Source organism: Oenanthe melanoleuca, chromosome 4 (genome assembly GCF_029582105.1).
Source record: "Oenanthe melanoleuca isolate GR-GAL-2019-014 chromosome 4, OMel1.0, whole genome shotgun sequence".
NCBI lineage: Eukaryota > Metazoa > Chordata > Aves > Passeriformes > Muscicapidae > Oenanthe > Oenanthe melanoleuca.
In genome coordinates, this window is record NC_079337.1 from 23,522,185 (window position 1) to 23,536,378 (window position 14,194).

The 14,194-nt window shown below is 37.7% G+C and overlaps 1 protein-coding gene across 1 annotated transcript in view; it reads right to left on the reverse strand.

Moving 5' to 3' along the window:
- Positions 1 to 272: 272 nt before the first annotated feature.
- The window catches only part of PAPSS1 (3'-phosphoadenosine 5'-phosphosulfate synthase 1), a 38,313-nt gene continuing 24,391 nt past the window's right edge, over positions 273 to 14,194 (reverse strand). The window contains exons 9-12 of the mRNA XM_056489695.1: positions 13,028 to 13,163; positions 11,425 to 11,693; positions 9,386 to 9,615; positions 273 to 1,297 (exon numbers count right to left, since the gene is read on the reverse strand). Coding sequence (XP_056345670.1) covers positions 1,159 to 1,297; positions 9,386 to 9,615; positions 11,425 to 11,693; positions 13,028 to 13,163 — 774 coding nt within the window. The 3' untranslated portion in view covers positions 273 to 1,158. The remainder of the gene's footprint in view (positions 1,298 to 9,385; positions 9,616 to 11,424; positions 11,694 to 13,027; positions 13,164 to 14,194) is intronic.

The window sequence follows — 14,194 nt, forward strand, 5'->3', positions numbered from 1 at the left end:
AAGAGAGGTTATGACTGTTCCACTGATTACCTGCAAATCCACTGATTACCTTGAAAAGACACCAATAGGTCAGTGCTACTTTATACTTGGAGAAGTGTTTTACTTTCTGTTCCTTATGTTTCTTCAGGATTTTTGAAGAATCCTAAAAGAACGTGTGCTTTGTCTTTAAAGCAAGCAAAGCTGATTCACAAGATTACTCTTTGGAGACCTTCAAAAATAGACAGAAAATTAATTACCTGAACTAAGAATTTTTACCACAGGAAATGCCAAAATCTAAGGATTTTCTTTATTTTCCTTGCAATAATTAAACATGAAATTAAGTTTGGGCTATCATGCTTTTTAAAAAGTTGTAGTCAGCTGATTAAGTATATCTGGAATCAAAAACCAGCAAGTTACATCAAATGAAATAAAACATACTCTACTGACACCTATGGCAGCAAGCATATACAAAAACAATATGTGAATTTGTTAACAATTCAAATTGAAAACTAGATAATTTCTTTTATTCATTACTTTGCCATCTTTATAGGTCCACAGCAGAAGAGAATCACCATACAACTCAAACTCCAAAATTAAACAAAGAAAGCAAAATTTTAATTATGCTACATAAAGAAATATTATGCTTTTTGATTACATATAGTCAGAAATAAATTTTAAGTGCTTCTGGAGATGATAATGATGAGATAAAGATTAAGACACTTTTACAGATGTTTTGAAACATTCTTTACTTTTTTGATTTATAGATAATCTATCCATAGTTAAGGGATTAACTGTTACATTTTCTCCTACAAACTACTAAAACCAGACACTATCCAGCACCTTAAATAACATATGAAAAAGCTGCATCTATTTAACAGCTGCAGAACTGAGGACAGACCCAGTAAAATATAAAAAAAAAATATGAGAGTTAAAAATCCTACTGCAAGAATATTAACTGTAATAAAAGAGAAGACAATAAAACCAGCAGCTAGTTAGGTGCCAGGACATAATAGAACCCAGAAGGGCAGGCAAAGAATGATGCTAAGTTAGGAAGAAAGAGTCTGTTTTCAGAGAACTTCCTGACAGACACCACAACAAAGCAACATGAATGGTGACTGTGTGGTCCCCTTCTCGTAAATAAATCAGGCGTCAAAGGTTGATCTGCAGTTAATAAGAGGCCTAAGCCTTCTCCAAGGATTTGTAGTACTCTGTCAGCACAGTCCAAGCCTTCGGAGCCATGAAGCCTTCCGGTGGGTTTTGTCCTTCTCGAGCCAGCCTGCGCATGCGGGTCCCCGATATAAAATCAAAGTCTTCGTGGCTGAGAGAGTAGGGCAGGAGGAAAAGGGGGGAAAGAACATACTTTAAAAGCAGGCAAAGTTGCTCACATTACTTCTACTTTCTTTATACATTTTTTTTCTTGGAAGTATAATGCATTTCGAGTCCAGCAATGCCAGTAAATCTCAAGAATATACATCCTATACAATATTCATCTTTGGTAACTCCTGAGATTTTAGCAGCATGGTGCAACTGAATCCCTCTGGACTGAATTCAGTCTGTGCTTCCGCTGAGCCTGGCTCGCTGTCTGTGAGGAAACAAACTCCTGTTTAAGGAGAACCATCTACTCTACCTACTGCCTGAGCCCTCTGCCGAGGCAACAGCAGCCATCCTGATTTACACCTTGCCTTGCCAGGGCAGGAGACCAGCCTGAGGAGCTGGTTCATTGTTCCCATAATGCTTCAAGAAGGTAATTTCAGTGCCACTAGGGAACGTGTAAAAAACAATTGTACAACATCTTAGTGAGGGACTGTTTGGAGAACAAAGTAAAAGCCTCAGAATCTAGAGGCAAGCTTTGCAGCTATGCCATTTCAAGGCACTGAGCACACATATATATAGATTTATGCATATCAGTAATGTGGTATATACAGTTCAAAATAAAGAGAAAAGCAATGGAATAATAAAAATACCTCCTCCTAAAGATGTTTTTTCCCTCAAAAACAAAATTCAGTTGGACAAATGAAAAACTGAACACTGATCAGGACCGTTTACCATTGTTAACATAAAAATCTAAGTTATTATTAAGTTCTCAGGTATGTGGTCATAAACAGCAAAAGCTCCACAAATTAAATCACTCCTCACAGGACTGGAAGAGTTAAAGCAAGACAAGAATGCCAGAGTTCTATCAAATGCTCCAAGGGAAAAATTATGTATTTCTAAATTAAATATGCAATTTTACTTATGCCATTTGCTTAATTTGCAACATGTATGCATTACTCATTCTTTACTTGTCTGTTTGAAATAAAACCCAAGTATTAATCTCAGATGCACATGCCTGAGACAGAAACAGGAGCCAAGTGTGCACATCAGAGGGCAGAACTTGGCTCTAAGTGCTGGTCTATGCTCAGTAGGGTATGGAAGTTAGCAAGATGCAGAAAGCATTCCACAGTTCCCTTTCACAACAGCACTAGCCCCATAACTTTTTTATTTGGACTATATACATTTACACACCAGCACTGTCATACATGTTCTTTTCTTGTTGCTCTAAATTTGGGACTGTGGGTTCCTGAAGTGTCACAAGGCAAAAAAAAAAAGCAAAAAAAAACCAAAACCAAAAAACAACAGAAAAACCAACCTACTGTACTTTAGTCCTGCAAAATATAAATTACACAAAAATGAAAATTTAAACCTGATGTAGCTCCATGGGAGAAAAAGTTGGCACTGCTATTTATATCTGAAAATTTTATTCCTTAGCAGAGAGATGTCTGCTGCTCACTAACACTGCCTGAAGGTAACTTGAGTTCTTTGCAAAGAACTATTTATATAAAATATATGCGGGGAAGTGATAAATCTGCTTAATTCTGTAAAAAAAATATCAAGTCTTCAGATGATTAGGAAGAGTAAAGCAAGTACTATGAAGTTTCTCCATGTCTGTTTTCTCCACACAAAAAGTTGGAGCTTTAAAAAAAAAAAAAAAGTGCTTTATTCTCCCTTGTTTCTTAAGTTTTCAGAAAAGCATTCAACTTTGCCCCATACCCTACAAGTGAAATAATGCTACTAAAGAAGTCATAGAAGCTTCAATAACACATACAACTCCTTTAGCTGCCTCTCATCCCTAGTTGCACAAAAAGCAGGTAAAAAGCAGATGTACCAGAGAGAAACATGAAACTATGGAGATCTACAAAAATTATTAAAAAATGAAAGAAAAAAAAGTGAGTGAGCATCATTTCAGAAACATAGTACATTTGGCACCTCGTAACATTTGTAGAAATGTTTGCAAAATACTATTAAAAATTACAGAAGTACTAATAATGTCCTCTCATTATCCTGAAGGTCTATTTTGAAAGGGTTTTTCTCTATTAAAAAAAAATCACTTGAATTAGTAGCTGCTAAAGTGACTCAAATGGAGTCTTGGCAATATATACACAACAAGACAGTATTTTTTTGCCTCTTGAAAAATCACTGCATTTACAAATTTAAATTTCAGAAATTGAGATTCCTTTTAAGGAGGAAAACCTTATCAGTACTGTGACCACTGTAGTGTGATGTGACCCACAAGCATTTTGAAATAAAACATATCAGTATAAGTAATTTGCTTTAGTAGAATGAGATAGTAAAAGGAGTAATTTCATTCAGAGTGAATTCTGAGGGCATTAAGAGTTGCTCCACACAAGGTGGATTTGAGTGGAACACGAGAGGGGGAAACATTTGACCATTAAAGATGCTATAAAATTTAAATGCCAAAGCCATTCAAATTCCATTCTTGTCAGATTTGAAATGACCCTCAGTGAAACTTAATACAAGCCTTTTCTGAGTATGGCATTTAAGTGCCTTTGAAAATTTTACTCAATAGCTGCTGCAATCAGCCTACTTTTAGCCACACTGGATGCTAGTAAATACTTGTAACATTGACTTGACCTTTTACTGCAATTGAGTTTGACTGGTACTGACACAATACTTTGTGCCACTACAATTAAAAGCGTTCCCAAAAAAGAAAGAGAAAAAGAAGGCAGAAATAAAACCATAACAAAAATTTGTCAACAGAAAACCAGTCCTGACACATTTCACTTTGAGGACTGGTATTTGCTCTGTGGCACAGCATCCTAGAACTCTACTACGCTCACAGTGTGGAAAAACCATACGTACACACACTGTGAAATTTTCTTAGTTATGGAAGACAGAGATTTCAAAGACTTTACAGTTCCTGTGACAAAACAAGGACATCATTAGTTTGCAAATAGGAAGCAACTGCCACAGACCTACAGGAAACCTCCTGTGCTGTACCTCTGAGGTGTCAATACAGTGCATTAATACAGTTACTGAAGACAATCTTTTTATTTCTACACATTACATAGTAGATTTCTCATCTGGGAGCACTAAAGATCAGCCATAATCTTGGGAACCCTGACCTCCTCTTAGGTATTCAATACTGTGCAAATGATCTTTTAGGAATTCATATTCTCTGTGAAGGGCACTGTCTCAAGGTCTTAAATAATTACTCTTAAATACAAGACTCATGATAAAAGTAAAGAGCATTCATTCATAGTTTTGTCTTTTTTTTTTTTTTTTGGCAAATAGAACAATAGGGAAATAAAACAATAACATGAGTTATTCACTCTGGTTTGTCTTCAAAACAACTGCGATGTTCTACTCAACTAGTAGACATTAGACTAATTTCTAGGACACTTCACAGCCTCCTTATCTGGGGTCCAATTCTAACCTTATATCCTTTTTAGATGGACTTTCTCTGAATTTAAACGTGCCTTTTCAGCATCGAGTAATGACTTACACCATAACTCCTACAGGAATTCTACATTATGCCTTGGAAATGAAAGTCCCATGATGCTGAATGAACCACCTACTGCCAGCTAGGTTCAAATCCCAACAAGCCAGGAAAAAAAGTGTTTGTGAAATTAGAACACAATATTGTGATTAATATTAACATATGCAAAGTAAATCCTTCCCTAATTCCTTTCTGACTGGCAGGAGGATTTAAGTCTCCTGGCCTGATGTAGTGTTTCAGTGTATCCTACATTATGTACTAATGAAAAACCATATTTGAAAAACCATATTTCACATAACTAAATTAAGGAGAACAATCAAGTGTGTTTATCTCAGCCTCTTACTTCCACTTAAAAAAGCAAATTTGAGAACAGTGTTTAGTTGAAGTAGCTCTCTTATTAGTATGATTTGATAGTAGTAAAGCAGTAATAGCAACCATATTAAAGGTCCTGGAAAAAAAAAAACAAACCAACATATAAAGTTAAAATATCTCTTCTTCACAGATACCCATGCTTCATTCACATTTTATAGACAGCATGAACAATCTGCTCCAGTTACCTTACTTATGGGTTTCTTTTAGCCAAAATGTTCTCTCTGGTTTTTTTTCAGGAAATTTAATTCCAGACACAGCTGTGGCTTTTTTAATTGCCAGACTAATTTCCTTTCTTAATTGAGCTTTTTCTCAGCAGCAGTCTGTGGCTGCATTTTATAGGATTGATCCTCCATAAAGAATTGGGAATCTCTGTTCACAAAACCAGCTTCTATTATTAAGCCACCAATCCCAAATTACACTTGTCTGTGGTAACTTTTTGTGAGGCCTTTTTGGCTGAAGAAACACACCAATTGATTTTCTGAAGGAATTTCAGCATTGGGTAAGCTTTTTTGGGGAGAAGGAGGGTTTCTTGGTTTTCTGGTTGTTTTTCTTACACTTTATCAGTCGTTAACAGGTCAGACATTCATTTTGAATTACTCCATTATAACTAGAGTTCTTCCTATAAACTTTTCCAAAACACATTTGGATATATTCAATTATAGATCAAAAATTCTACGAAATCTAGAAGTGTAAAACTTTGATAAGGACTGTAACAATATTTATGCTAGCCTTTATATGCATTAATTTAGAATTCTATGCAAGTGGAAACACTCAAGCTTCCTACACAGAAACTTATATTAGGCTTTCTATCCAACTTGAGCAACAGTAAAAATGGCAGTTTTATTTTTATTAACCTCATTTAGACCAGAGGAGGAAAAAATGAAATTAGCTCTACCTGCGCTGCTATACATTACCTCAAATGCATTCTTCAAATCACTTTCCTAGATCTAAGTTTCAGACAAATTGTTTTTCAAAAATGTTTCAGGAGTTCAGTTTCATGAACAGTTTTAAGATGTCCAAGAAACAGATTAAAAATTGTGCTGGCTTCATGAGGTAAAACACGAATATTCCAAGTCACTGGTTGTTCATATATGTCTTAATATTCTAAAGGGTAACTTTATTTAAACAATTTAAACAATTTGTGCATCATGCTGCAACTACAGTTGCTGTGCAGCTATTATAAAGGCTTTCACATCAGTCTTTCCTTCTGCCCTTTCCTCACAGACAATGCTCTGTTATCCTGAATGCCACCAGGATACTTCTGCCTTTCCTTACTAACAGGGGCCAAGTGATTTCAGCTCCCACACAGCACCACAGCAGCTCAGCACTGTTAACCAGCAGCACGAGGCCCAGACACATCAAGTCAGTCTCCAGACTGATCCCAGGCAGGCACTGAGTCCACTGAAACTCCAAGGGCAGCACATATTCTGCAGGGGACTTGTAGAAGTGAGAAACAAACTGAACTTTATACAAACCCCACAAGCTGCGCTTGTGTTTGCTCCTTTGGGAGCAGAAGACTTTGAGCACAACAATCTCTTGCACACCAGGGAAGTGAGGGCCTTTGGTACTAAATTGGAGGCAGGGCCAGTGTAGGCCTTTTGGTGCTTCCAGGCTTGCCAGCAAGGTCATGAGCAGCCCAGGCATAGCCAGTTCCCACCTTACTGTAGGCAGCTGACCAGTAGTGACCAGCCCCTTAACACCCACCCCACAGGCACACAAGGAATGCTATTGGCAAGTGCTACACTTTTACAAAAGCTGAGCAAAGCAACTCTGCCACTGCTAATTCTGCAGCCACAACTTTTCAGACATCCCTCTGGCAGCTGGACTAAGCTTTTGGTAACCTCTCACCACAAACCAAAGATTCATCTACCACCTTCCTCATGTTAGGATTTCCCTCAAAAGCCAAAAGGTTTTCCACTAACAGCAGCAAAGAGCCCAACTGTAATAATCTCTGCATGTCTCTGCTGCCAAGCCAGGTGTGGGTGCAACTCTACCAAAGGGTAGCAGATGGGGTCTATTATGGTTTCTCACAAGCACCTTCCCAAACAGAAGAGTCCAGGAGGCCTGAAAGAACAGAAAAGATGATCACACTGAAAGAATAACTACACCCAGCAGCTAAGACACATGGCCAGCTATAGGTCAGTCCAAAGGAAATCCCCTTGCCATAAGCTTCCACACATTCATTAGTGATGTAAATTCTGGAATTGCCTGGCTGGCTGTCAAGTGTCCAAGCCTTAAAAAACTGACAAGGGTGCAAGAGATACCAAATTACCCTTTACTAAAGCAAGTCACAGCAATGGTGTTTTTCACCAAGTGACCTCAGGAAACATTTCCACAAACATCACTATTTCACATCCAAGGGTCTTCCACCAGTACTGATCCTCTCATGTTTCCAGGCAATCCTCTCTTCCCTGCCATCCTCCTTGCAGAGTCAAACACCACATGGTCCAGGAGCCTGCCACATTTTCAGCATTACACAGACTATCTTGAAAGGCAGCCAGCTGCACCCACCCAAGCTCTAACTCTGTCTGGAGCCTACCACAGTGCTCCGTCTGGCAAGCAGGAGCAGTAATGGGAGCCTGCATGTGTCTGCATTGCCATCTAGAGGATTGCTGCCACACTCCAGACCATCTACAAACAGTATGGAAGGACAGGACAAACGGGCTCACATCCTGACAGCACCAGGGCAGAACTGCACATTAGTAGCAGCACAGCCTTTTTTCTATGACAGTTATAAAACCAGGGAAAAAAGTACCCAAACCAAGGCCTCACAGACACAGTGAAAGGATAAAAGGCTGCACATGATGCAGTCTGTGGCAGAAGGCAAAATCTGTTCCTACTACTTTTCATAAAAAAATATCAGAGTTGTTTTGGTTTTTTTAATCATTTGCTATGGCTAATGACAGAGGTATAATTTTACATGCCTTGATTCAAGTCCCATCTATCCTGCTGAGAGTATCAATGATCAGAATCAATATTCTGAATTTTGGCCTGTAACATTGCTATTCCTTTACTATTCTAATTTATTAAGTGACACACCAAAAAAACTACTTCAGTTTGATCCTTCTGTATTGAAGCATGACCAGCAGGCCCAGGAAGGTGATTCTTCCCCTCTACTCCACTCTTGTGACAGCCCACCTGGGGTACTGCACCCAGACCTGGGGACCTCAATATAGAAAGTCTGTGGATCTGATGGAGTGAGTCCAGAGGAGGGAAAAAAATTTGATCAGAGAGCTGGAGCACCTCTTGTCTGCAGACAGGCTGGGTGTTACGAGTTGTTTAGTCTGTAGAAGAGAAGGCTCCAGAGAGACCTTCATGCTCTTAAAGGGAGTTACAGGAGAGTTGGACAGGAACTATTTGCAAGGGCCTACAGTGATAGGAGAAGGAGGAATGACTTTGAAAGAATGTAGGTTTAGATTAGATATTAGGAAGAAATTAATTCCTGTGAAGGTGGTTAGGCACTGCACAGGCTGCCCAGAGAAAGTCTGCATTTCAGTACCAACTTCAACTGTAGTTTGATCTAAAACTAAAGTATATTTCAATAATCTGAATAAAGAGGATTAAATTAAAATGACAAGTCATCTTCCCAGCATCATTCATTATCACCAGAGCAACACACACATTAAGTTTTGGACATTGCTATGCCACACAAGGGGAAAATAATATTGAAATATGCATACAGAAGGTGAAATGAACCGTTCTGTAATTGGATGTTTTAAAAAAAACTAACAACAAAACAGCTGAAAACCCTATGACAAAATATTCTTAAGGCATCATTGTGCTTTACTGCTTTATAAAAGAGAAAATAAATAGCTATTTGTCACCCTGTCTTGTCCACTTTCTTCTCCATGCTGCACACTCTCACTTGTGTGTCTTCCCTCCTATCTGATGCACACCTGACACCTGAGAAGCTTATTTAGAAAGACAAAGCAGCAGAAAGCTAATCTTACCATTATAATAAATAGTGATATCTTTCTCTGGATTTACTAATCTGAGCCACTATGTTCTAGAATCAGAGAAACCCCAGCACCTCGAGGACCTTCACATGGCAGCTAAAGTTAGATCAGGTAGCTGCACTGTGAACCAAATCATGCTGAAATCAAGCTACATTTGTCTAAAAGCCACATTGATCTAAAGCTACATCCAAACACTGCCATAATTGAACAATATGAATTGAATTATAAACTTTTTTAATTGTGGGCAGGGGTAAGAGGCCGCTATTGTTCAAAAGTTTCTCAAAATGAAAATACAACTTACTGATCAGAGTCATAATAATCCATGCACTTCTTTTTTTTGTTATAAGCTGCAACCCTGAAGGGTACTATTTCCAGTGCTCGGAGGCCTGGAGCCATTGTCAGCACTTTGGCACCATGGGTTGGCTCATACAGATCTTTCCCAGTGTCAGGGTGTGGCATCCCTGCTGGATCTCGCCCTACAATGTAGAAGTTAGCTCCTGCAACCATCCGTGATCTGCAGTGCCATTGAACCTACAACAGAGACAGGAAAAACAATTAACACAAGAAAATGCTCCAAAGCTGCAGCTCTCAAAATGGGTATGCACTCTGTAACTACCATGTTTTCCTTAATCAGATGTGATTTTTACTATGGATACAATCCACAACATAATAAAGAACCAGCTAAGTTTATCACCATCAAACTTATAGCTAAAACATATTATCCCCTTTTACCTGCACAGTAGGTACCTAGAAAATTACTTCAGCACTATCTACACATTCAGAATGACAAACCACCCATGTTCAGCATTTTCAACTTGTACATGTGGCAAGGATGTTGTTCAAGGCAGAACAAACACTTTGTCTGCATGAACATTAAAACCCAAAGGACATATAAAGGACACACTGCACATGAATGCTTGTAATAGATTTACTTTCCTAAGCAGGTGAATTTATTGCATTTTGATACAGCTTTGCCTCACAGAACTACTTCTTTTCTTCCAAGGCACTTATCAGAAATGTTAAAAATACAAAAAATGCTAAACTGGTATTTATTAAACTTGTCCATTAGGATTTTTACAGACTGGAAGGACACATCCACCCTGTAGATAACCATATTACTAGCTGCTTGTTCTTCTGTAAAGCAATTGTGCTATAGAAACTTTTAAACAATGACTTTTAAATAACCTATGGAAACAATTTAAAGAAATAATCTCTGTTATTACTTGAACAAACATAATTGTCAGGCTGTATCTGAGGTCACTGGAAATGACATATAGGTAAGGAGAAAAGTTTTATTCTGTTCAGAATAAGGAATGTGGATTTTTTTCCTCCTCACACATACAAGAATGAGGTAGAAGACTTCTGATAATTCTCACAAATGATCTATGGAGAACAGCAGAAGATTCCCCACATCACCTCACTCACATGCCTCAGCTAGATCTGGATTACAGTTTTTTTCCTCTGGACTAAAAAGCAGTGAAAGCTCTGTTTGACCAGTCAACTGGCCAGCAGAAAATAAGTGGCATCTGCCTAATTTAACTTCACTAGCAAGATCTCCTATATATCAAAAATGCTACCCTAGAGTCAACCTCGGAGCCTGGTCAGAACTCTTGAACTTCCTGTGATTCAAGGTGGAGGAGAGCAAGAAGGGGGGGAAAAAAAAAAAAGGGAAAAAAAAAAAAGGAATGAGATGGAGAACCAATATCTCCTCAAGGAATTGTCCTCAACCGAGAACATTTATTTTTTCTGCTGCCTCCCAAAAACCTCTAGGGACTCCAGCCCAAGACCTGGCTCCTAAATAAAGTGCTGCCAAATAATTAAATAATTATTTCATACAAAAGCATTGAAACAATTCTCTCTGAATTAAGTTTGCCAAAAAATAAACAGACTGTTTTTTTCTTAATATGTGAATACTCCTCCATAAAACTTAAGTATTTCAACATTCAGGACAATCACTTGGTATGTTAACTTGGTATGCTATTAGATCTGTTAACAGACCTTATAGTTCCTCCTGAAAAAGATTTTTAAAAAAAGGCGGAAGGATTAAATTATTTTCATATCCTTGGAATTGCAAAGAAAGGAACCTATAAACACAATATTTTCTACTACCATTTCCAGCAAAATCCTCCAGTATAGAAGTTTCTTCAGAAGAGAATGTTTTGGTTGGTGACAGACTTGATAATCTGCTTTCCCAAGGAAAATTAGGCTACTCTCTCCCTCCATTAAAACAACACAACACACAAACATCAGATGTGCACATCTGATCTGAAGATCAGCACAAAATATTTTAGTGCCCTATCACAAGGGTTTTGTTTTACTTCAAACTCTTGATGTATTTACCTCAGTTGGTCCTGCATACATCATGGGGGAAGGGAATATAGCTACCACGGTTGTTTCTGGATTCAGGATTCCCTCCTCCAGTACTGCAGCATGCTGCTTCATGCGCCACATAAGAGGAACATCATCCTCCTTTGTCCAGCCTCCAAGGGGGTGCAAGAGCAGAACTGGGCGCCGGTAGCCACGCTCCAGAAGCTGCTTATGAGTATCCTGCATTAACAGAGCGTGCCCATTGTGCACTGGGTTGCGTAACTGGAATGCAAAGACAGCATCTGTGCAGTAAAAAAAACAAGATATAAGGAAAGCAAGTTATTTTATCAGGAGTTGTACAACCACAGAAAAATCTTCAGTACATGGTTTCCTTTGAGGTCCATTAAACAAGTAAAATAGCAGTGCTCACATGTCATTAAAGAATTTTCAATTATTACAAAATCACTATTCTTCATAAGCAAAACTAATAAAAAAACAAACATACAAAAAAAAAATCAGCTGCCTTAACTTCTGAATTTTTTGCAGAATTACTCATTTCTCCAAGTGCTATAATCTTCTATTTGGATTTTTCACTTGCATAAATATATTCTAAGAGGAAATCAAACTATTCTACCTATCTTAAAGGTTAAATATATCATCAAGAGAGCAAATGGACCTGTTTGGAACAAAACTAATAAAATGTTCCTTACTAAGTTTCCTTCACCTTAGTTTAGTAGATTTTAAGTGCAGTAAGAAGAAAGCAAGACTAACTGCTATTCCAGAATATTACAAACTCTTCAATGAAAAACCCTGCCACAACCAGGATTTGAACTAAAGTACCCCGCAAGACAGCAAAATCACTCTAACTGAGAGGTTTTCCAATATGGAACCAATGAAACCTAGAGAACAGGGTTTTTTCAGATTTTAAATGCATGTTTGTTTAGGGGTTAGCCAAAAGATTGATATCCCAGACCTACAACTTCTGGACATGCTAACCACACAGAACAACAACAGGAGCTCAGGACTAGTAGTGCTTTGCATTTTTGATGTTAATCTCTCTCCTCTCATTTACAAGTGCAGCTGCCTGCCAGTTCACTGCCAGAGTGAAAGCAGCATGTTTGTTCTTTGCTTTATGACATTCCTCAGCCTCTTACTTATCTGCCTAACACAACTACTTTGGTGAAAAAAACTGTTTTAATTCTTGTGCAGAAAAGAAACTTGGCACCAGCCTACCCACACTACTTTCAGAAGCCTTGTTCCCCAGAAGCAGCATGGAATAGACTTAAAAATAGCAAACTTGAAAGCTCAGCATGCAACCATTCCTCTGTAGTTTTGGCCAAACATGATTTTTAAATCACATCTTACCACATTTTAACATTATCTTTACTTGCATTACTTACACGTCTACGGTGCATGGAAAGATAAAGTTCAGAACCTCAGGCATTACCAGCTTCTGTTATGTACTGAGGCAATGCAATGCCTGAGATCATAAAAATTATCACTATTAAAAGCAAAGAATGCCACCTACCAGAGCATTCAAAATTTTCATCCTTGAAACAATGCCCTCCTCAGTGGTGGCAGCAGACATTTGGATAAGCCTGTGCAGGAAAAAAGAAAGCAAGGAAAACTTCCTCACCGGCATTCATTTCCTTGAATTTCTGCCTTAGTTCAGCTGGAGTGAGACGGTACTGATCAAGTCCATCATTCCAATAAATACGATCAAGGACCTGCAGATCTCCACCCACAAGCCAGTTCCCTTGCTCCATAACCATCTAAGAAAAGAAAGAAAAGTCCATGACAGGATTAGTTATCAGCTTCTCCTGAGTATCTAAAGCATTGCAGTGGGAACACATCTTTACCAAGGAATGCATTTCAGGTTAATTTTATTTGACAGTCATAAGTCAAGCATCAGTATTTAAAAAATGAAAAAAATTCACTAGAGCATAATCCAGTCATGTTATACCATGATGCAGGAGAGATGCACAAATCTTCAGCAAGCATATGCCTTTCTTTCAGAAATGAAAAAAAAATACAGATATGCAAAAATACAGAAATGCAAATAGCCAATATTCTTAACCAACACTGCATGACAAAGATAGTGACTGGAAAGCCTTGTCTATTACAATTTATTTAGCATACATTAGCATGCATTTTTTAGTACATATTTTAAAATTTAATAACAATATAGCAATACAATGAAGTTGCATGCTTTATAGTTATTGGTCAAAGCAAATGCTGTTGCAGTATCACTGTGTAGTTTACAAGATTTTGATCAGGAATAAAGTAACAAAATTCTGATTAACTACTCACCAACCTTAATTTACAAATAAAATCAGAATCTTTGAAGTAGAACAGCTTTTGGACTTGTTTCATGGTAGCAGTTTACCAAGTAATAGATGTTGGACAGTCACTGCATTTCTTTTTATATCTTTAAATATCACCTCACACTTTATCAAAAAATAATTATGGCAAGCTGCTTAACATACTCTACAAATAGCCATAGACATTACTCTGACATTTTTAATTTCTGATAATGCATTTTCTTTTGAAGATGAAATCAGAAAAAACTTTCAAGATTCATGCACATTTCTGACAACTTTTTTAGCCTTATGTAATTTAGAAATGAGAATAAATCTTGATATAACACAAGATACTACATACTAAACCCAAAAGCCAAGATGCAGAAATTACGTGTGAATTTTTCAATTTAGTTTTCCTTTAACCTGCTGGAATTAAATGATGCCACAGTAACCATTCCCTTCCTGAAGAAAATGCCAGACTTTGACATCTTACCAAGGTGAAG